The following is a 7,953-nucleotide window of genomic DNA, read 5'->3' as shown; positions in this document are numbered from 1 at the left end:
CGAAATTCTAAAGCTTAATCAATATAAAGAACTAATTGCAAAACCCAAACATGAACATTTTGGATTGAATACATCAAATTAGAGGAGAGACGTATGAGAATATTACTTTCCTCGATAAAGACTGACAGCCCAAAATTTGTCGCCTTCAACAACGCCCCTTCCTCCTTGCTAGCTAGTAAGAAATTCTCAGGCTTGAGATCCCTATGCATCACACCCATGAAATGACAGATATGAACAACATTCACAACAGCCCTGCAAATTGTTGCAGCAGCCCTCTCAGAGTAATGCCCCTTCGCAATTATTCGATCGAAAAGCTTCCCACCAGCGCACAATTCCATGACGAGATGCACCGACTGTTTATCCTCATAAGCCCCCTTGAATTCCACAATGTTAGGCTGGCCAGTTAGATGTTGCATAATATGAATCTCCCTCTTGATGTCCTCCTTGTCATTTCTACTGATAAGTTGTCTCTTCGATATCGATTTGCAGGCGTAAGAAAGTCCAGTAGAATTCTCAGTACAAAGATAAGTGACACCAAACTGACCCCTACCCAGTTCTTCTCCAAGTGTGTAGAAGGACTTTACATCCTCAAATGGCTTTCCTAAGATGGTGTCTGGCATGTGAACAGGCCTAAGGTTAGGGTTTATAGACTGTTTTAACGGCGAAGGGGACGGAACCTGGACATGGCGTTTTTCAGGGAGTGGATTGGTGTGATGAGTATTAGGTTTTGGGTGATGAACAATAGGTTCTTGGGGTCTTTGGTGATGCCTTGGATTTCCTCCTCCTCTTAAACCATACCCATTAGTATCAGGTTCTGAAACCTTTTGCGTGCTGAAACAGTGACCCATCTCTGATCTAAGAAGATCTAAAACCAAGTCTAATACAGAATTTCTATTGCAGCAGAGAGAAAACCCTAAATCAAGATCACTATTTCCAAAAAAAGAAAAGAAAATGGGCTTTTGGGTGTTATTACTGATAAGGTGATTCAGACATCAGACGGAATAAAGTCCAAACCAGAACATGAGACTATGGAGAAAACACAGATCAGATTTCATGTGATGTTAATTATCAGAGAGATCTGCATGAGAGAAGACCAATTTGTGGATTTGGAAATGGGATTTTTCAAATTTTCATTTTCAAAGAGAACAGAGGAGTTAAGAGGGATAAAAACAGGGCAAGAATTTAGGAGGGGATAATGTGTTGACTCCAAAAATACATATCGGATGAGAGAGAAAGAGAGACTGAGATTGAGATTTTGAATCTGTGATAGAGTTGTAAAAGAGAAAAGTACGGAATACGGGCCGGTGTTTGGAGTAATTACGGATTGCAGGCGCCTTTTAAAACAAGAACCAAAAACAGGCAAATCTTCAAAATCGAGTTGGAAAAAGACCTTGATACCTTTATGACATCGACAGAAACGTCATTCACCTTCCTTTTTCATTACTGCCTATTAAATTAGCACGTTTCATGAGGCTTCTTTTGGTTCATTCGAATGCGTATTTGAATCGAAAGAACCTTGGGTTCGTTTCTATCTTGGTCGTCGGACATAACTAGAGACGGATGGATGCTTGACAAGTGTTGAAAACTTTTTGGAACGCTGATAATCCAAAGTCAATCATTATCTTTTCTCACTTCTCTTTTGGCTTAGAACGGTAATGTTATTGAATACGTCTTTTTTGGCTTTGGGTTCGTTTCTATCTTTTTACTTCTCTTTTGGTCCTCACTTATGTTTTGGTTTATAACGGTAACATTATTGAATACGCCTCTTTTGGCTTAGAACGACGACGTTATTGAATATTTATTATTTCTCACGTCTCTTTTGGCTGAGAACGCTGCCGGATTCATGAGTACACAGACGGAAATAGGATGTACGCCGGAGAAAAAAAATGGGCACGTCAGCGGAAAGCGTAAATAATGGGGTAAGCCGGCGTAAATAATTAGGAAAAAAACAGAAGCGAAAAGATTCTAAGCCAAAAGAGAAATAATGGGTACCTCAGTGTAAATAATGGAGTACCCCGGCGGAATTCATAAGCATGGTTTTAAATTTCAACCGAATTTCGGATTTCGATCGGGACCGAAACGATATGGATACGAAACCGAAATTTTCGAAATTACAAAATTTCGGTCGAAATTTCAAAAATTTTGGCAAAATAAATGCTTAAGTTTGATTATTTTATTACTTTACCAAATTTCGGCCGAAAAAACTGGTATTTTGTGGGCCAGCTCCCAATTTCGACCGAAATTTTGTGATTTTAGCCAAAATTTCGGTTTCTGGAAACACCGAAATTTTGGTCGAAATCGAAATTTAAAACATTGTTCATAAGTACGCCGGCGGAAATATGGTGTATGCCGGCGTAAATAATGGGGTACGCTGGGGTAAATAATGGAGACCAACAAATAAGGAAAAAGATTCTAAGCCAAAATAGAAATAATGGGTACGCCGGCTGAAATAATTGGGTAAGACGGCGTAAATATTGAGGACCAAAAAAGAAAGGAAAAGATTCTAAGCGAAAAGAGAAATAGTGGGTACGCCGGCTTAAATAATGGAGACCAACAGAGAAGGGAAAAGATTATAAGCCAAAAGAGATGTATTCAATAACGTTACCTTTCTAAGCCAAAAGAGAAGTGAGAAATAGGGGTGTCAATGGATCCAGATGGTCCGATGGATCGTCCGAATCCGAACGTTAATGAACGGGATCTAAACATATGAATAGGATCCATGGGCATATTTCCGATCATCAAATCTGGGATCTAAAAATTTTTGGATTGTGTATGGGCACGCCACAGATGCTCATTGGATAGTCACGATCCGAAATGGTTTACAAAAATACCCTCCAAATTTTGTTAATGCTAACCGTTCTATAAACGGTATTTTGGTCAAAACCTCTCTTATCACTTAATGAATCGGATGTGAATGCGATTTCACTCATTTCAGTAGTCTCATTTCATACTTTCACAAAGGAAAAGAGAGAGGAGTTTTGTTCCTTATGCATCATATTCTTTGATAATAGTTATACATTATATTTGTGTATGTAATTTTGATTAGTTTTAATGTTTACAAGCATTATTATACACGTAGATTAAACATAGATTAATTTTTAATTTAGTTGAAGAAAATACATAGAGACACACTAATAGTGGACTGCAATTCTATCTCTTTTAAAAAAAAAATTGTTTACTTAACTTAGTGGGACATAATAGGACACTCCGATGGACGATCCGAAAATGGATCGTGATTATGCCGTAGAAAGTAGGATCCGAAGAACAATCTGACTCCGACCCGACCGATAAGGAATTTGAATGGATCGTGACTATGACAAAGGTGGATCCGACCCGAAGTGGATCAGTTGACACCCCTAGTGAGAAAAGATAAGCTGCTTACAAAAGTATTAAATAACGTTAGCATTCCAAAAAGTTTAAGTTTCTCAACAAGTGTCAAGCATCCATCAATCTCTAGTTATTTCCGACGGCCAAGATAGAAACGAACCCAAGGTTCCTTCGGTTCAAATATCCATTCAAACGAATCAAAAGAATCCTCGTGAAGCGTGCCAATTTAATAGGCAGTAATGAAAAAGGATGACTCTGTTGATGTCAGAAGAGTATCGGGGGTTTTTTGACAGAAGATTAGCCCGTGTTTTGTTTTTGTTTTAAAAGGAATTCACAATTTCCCCAAACATCAGCTCTCATTCTGTACTTTACTCAATTCTTATTTGGATAGTAAATTCGGTTTTGTGTTGTAAAATTCTAATTTGAAAAGTATTTATTCACGCGGTTTTGATTGTTTCGTTTTGACTGGGTTGGATTTGTTTTCACTAGTAAAAGACTGGTTTCGTGTCACGGAAAAATCTTCTGTTACGAACGAGATCGTAAGGTGAGTTTCTCGTGAAAGAATGATGACGAAGAAAAATATTTCCAAAACGGATTCATGAATAGAAGTGATATATTCGATCCCTTTTCTTCCCCGGACCACCCCGCTATGGTATTTTTAACTTTTTATAACTACTCTTTGTAGTTTGTACAGTATAGTAGGTGGCCCGGAGGAGAAAAGGAGGCGATATATTTTCTACAAGAATCGTAGATAACGTGGGTTTGCCGGGTTGGGTGTCGACTCCCGAGACTGGAAGTCTGGAAGCACGATTGGCGCGGACGTGGGACCCACGCCCTGATCTGTTTTGGTCAACTGTCAGACGCGTCTCAGCACGTGACGTCCGTGACGCGCTTCCTAATCAGGAATACACGGCAATCAAATCGGGCACGCTTCTTGACTCTTGAGCGTAGAGATGGAAAACTATAATCAGAGGAATGCTCCCCAACTAAGGCTTAGTGGGTCCCACCCTCGAATAATCTGAATCGTCCATTTGATAACTCTTGCTTTGCATAAGAGATCCCACGCTCAAAACGAACATTTTTATGGTTCTCCTCTCAGTCTCAAATCTCTTCAATGTTTGGATCCATGTAGTTACCTCGAAGATTAGTGGTATAAGTAGTCAGTAGGGAGGAGAAAAACATTTGATTTACCTGGAATTTACCTTGTATGATAGTGATAAGCATGGTTTTAAATTTCAATTTCGGTAAAATTTTGTTCCTGGCAGAAAATCGGTAGAAAATCCCGAAATTTCTTCCAGTAATTTCGGTCGAAATTCTATAAAGAAATTAGAAAAGGGCATTTTCAAAATTTAGGCCGAAATTTGGAAAATTTTGGGAATTTCAGTTTCGGACCTGACTAGAAATTTTGGATTTCGGCCGAAATTTAGAACCATGGTGATAAGTAATGTCTAAAACTTGCCCCGTTGTCCAAAGGGATTTCAATGCTACATTGACAACCAAGCACCGTAAAGTTGAATAAAAGTGCATTTTTTGGCTTGGGAAATACTCGAGGATGGCAGCCTGGCAAGGCATGTGTCATCCAAATAGAGCCCTAACTGCCTAAAATTCTAGATTTTCCAAGCTAGAACTTGGATTTTATAATCTGAAACTTGGATTGAACATTTTGCGAAATGTAAAATCTAGGTCTTAGCTTGTAAAATCCTGAATTTTAAAATCACGGATTATAAAATCCATGTACCCAAACGGCCCCTAAAAGTTTGATAGTTTTTTAACGAGACGTGTAGGGATTAACAATCTCTTGACTCATTGAAATAACAATAGATAATGAGACGACAATGTTTTAGATAAGATATATGTTATGTTATCCAAGGATTTCTAATTTCTATCACTGTGGTTAACAGTCCCAATAGCTCAACTGGATGAGGCTTTGTGCTGACTGTGAGGTTGTAGAGGTTCTAATCAAGCTTACCTACCAAGTACCAACAGAACGACTGAAAGAGCACTATGGGTGGGAGCCCATCGTGTGCCCAATTAGCGTGTGGTACCTACAACTTCATTCCCAATGAAATTAAGCATGACCTATGGATTGAGCCTTCGCTCAATGGTCAAGGCTTTGTTCTTCAAACCTATAGGTCGGAGGTTCAATCCCAACTTACCTACCAAAGAGAAAAAAAAACATGGCCCGGCCCCATTCACATAATCATATTAAAAAGAGCGATAGTACAGAAGGGTTGCCTTTAAATTGCTACATAACTTTCAGAAATTTCTACCAGAATCAGTTCCAAATAATCTGCCTTAACTGATAATAGAGATTACAATGCAAAAGTCTGTCAGATCTCCTCATTCTAAAATTTTTAAGGGCCCAACAACAGAAAATTTTGATTTCCATATAGTTTAAATCACAAAGAATCCAAGTTTAGAAGAGAAAAACTATGCAGAAAGTCTGGTGGGGGTCCTGCCTATCCCCAGCTTCAAAAAAATAAAAATAAAACCTATGCAGAAAGTCACTTTTATGTTCATGGTAAAAGAAAATTGTTGGGTCCCACATGGGGGCATTATGTGAAATCAAGGCCGCTTATCCTGTAGAACATCATGAGGCAACCCTTATGGTCTCCATCCCATCCCGACCAGACATCACATATGTAAGATAAAGGACTAGATAAATCAACAGTTTAGCTTTTCTTGGCCGAACCCTAATGCTCTGTTTGGTTGCCAGGTTTTTTTTGTGCCTGGGAGTTTTGTGGGAGAGTAAGTTAAATTTTGGTTCCATCCCATGTTTGGTTGCCTTTTAGCACTATGTTTATTTTAATCCCACTATTGTAATGATTACTTGTGGGGTGAATTTTTTAATCCCACTTTTGTAATGATTGCCTTTTCATCCCATCCCAAGATAACCCCAGGAACCAAAATAAACTCAGGAACCAAAAATAAGCTTGAGAAGAATTTTTTTCTACCCAACAGTTCAAGCAACTAAACAAAGGTTTTTTTTTCTCCCACCATATCTCCCAGGGTATTTTTTTCTCCCACATAACCAAACATGGGATTTTTATTTTACCAGGATACTTCCAGGACTTTTTTTTTCCCACCTATCTCCCAGGGTATTTTTTTCTCCCACTTAACTCCCGGGAACAAAAAAAACCCGGCAACCAAACAGAGCATAAAAGAGGCATGATGGATCAAAGGCCCAGGATCACTCGATCAAGGGTGTTCTAAACTAAAATTTGTCACTCCTTTTTTGGGTTGGACAGAGTGCAGTAATTTGATTGATTGCCGTTGAAACCAATTTAAAGTAATAAACTCAGGAGGATTGAGAAAAAAGGATAGAGCAGATAAGAGCTCTATTTGAGATGAAGACTCCAACCCATAACAATGTTATTTACCAGTCCCTATTATTTGATTGCACAAGATAAAGCTGAAAACTTGAGAACGACCAAAGAGTAGTTTGACAGAATGAGTTGGTGGTGATTTTTCCTATGACCCAAATCCAATGCCAATTGTAGAAAAATATCTCTAGAAAATCTGCCTTAACTGGTGTTCAATGCGTCTCTCTCTTTATGGTGAAGATATTTCTCTGCATATGCTCTTCTCCCAGAGGAAGAGTGTAAACCCAAGTAGACACCCTCACCGATCTCTTTCCTACAAAGTTCTAGTTGATATAGTCTGAGATCGTATAACTTGTTCAAGAAAATTTTACTCTGCAACTTAATTAGTGAACACAATATTTTTCATCGTTCTGATTTTTCAGTAGTCTCAATTCCCTGATCTTCTTTTAGACGATGGGGTTAGTATTTCAGAAATTAGTACATTGTGTGGGAGGCCCATTTGTCTGTTCAAATAGACGCCATTGTGGGAGAAAATATTCAAAATGTTTTAAGAAACTTAGGCCATGTGATGAGAAAGGGGTAGAAACTAATATTCTCCCACCCATTGGCCCTCTCATTAAATTTAGGGTTTGCTAATGACCATCACAGAAAGGCATTTCGCGGCTGGCTGTTGCATGTGAGAGCCACATAGGCTCACTTTTTAGCAAATTTTGTCTTATTAATTTGATTTATCTGAGGCCTCTGGTGTCTAATGCAACAGCCGGCCGCGAAATGCCTTTCTCTGTAGATCCCTAGCAAATCCCGAAAAAAAATTCATGGCTGCCAAACAATCGCTTTAATGTAATATATTATGTGAAATTATAAGGTATACATGAACATAAAAGGTGTACGACAAAAGTGATAGGGTGGAACCCACCATTTTGCACCTCACATTTAGTTTTATGGGGTGGAGCCCACCATTCTACACCATGCATAGCATGGGACAGAAATGCTAGTATTCTTATAACATGATACAGTAATGCTAGTATTCTTATAACAAGCGCATTGAAACTCAGACAATGAAACCCCTAAATAAAATCTCGACAGTCATTCTCAGTATACTTTTTGTACATAATAAAATATAAAGGGATTTGCTAGGGACCATTGCATAAAGCATTTTGGAGAACGGCTGTTGCACGAGAGTCAGCCACCTCATATGAATTAAATGAAAGAGACAGAATCTGAGCATACGTGGCTGCACTCTCATGCAACAGCCGTTCTACAAATGCCTCTGTGAAATTTTAAAAGAGAGGCAATCGTATAA

General features: G+C 38.6%; 1 protein-coding gene across 1 annotated transcript in view; it reads right to left on the bottom strand.

Annotated features, from left to right (window-relative positions):
• The window catches only part of LOC143884120 (calcium-dependent protein kinase 2-like), a 32,957-nt gene extending 31,722 nt beyond the window's left edge, over positions 1–1,235 (bottom strand). The window contains exon 1 of the mRNA XM_077387521.1: positions 107–1,235. Within this exon, the coding sequence (XP_077243636.1) occupies positions 107–848 (742 nt within the window). The 5' untranslated portion in view covers positions 849–1,235. The remainder of the gene's footprint in view (positions 1–106) is intronic.
• Between the last annotated feature and the right edge of the window lie 6,718 nt (positions 1,236–7,953).

This window comes from Tasmannia lanceolata, unplaced genomic scaffold, assembly GCF_043159265.1.
Source record: "Tasmannia lanceolata isolate RefF3 unplaced genomic scaffold, GAP_Taslan_0.1 ptg000008l, whole genome shotgun sequence".
Classification (NCBI taxonomy): domain Eukaryota; kingdom Viridiplantae; phylum Streptophyta; class Magnoliopsida; order Canellales; family Winteraceae; genus Tasmannia; species Tasmannia lanceolata.
This window is presented reverse-complemented; position numbering and strand designations above follow the sequence as displayed.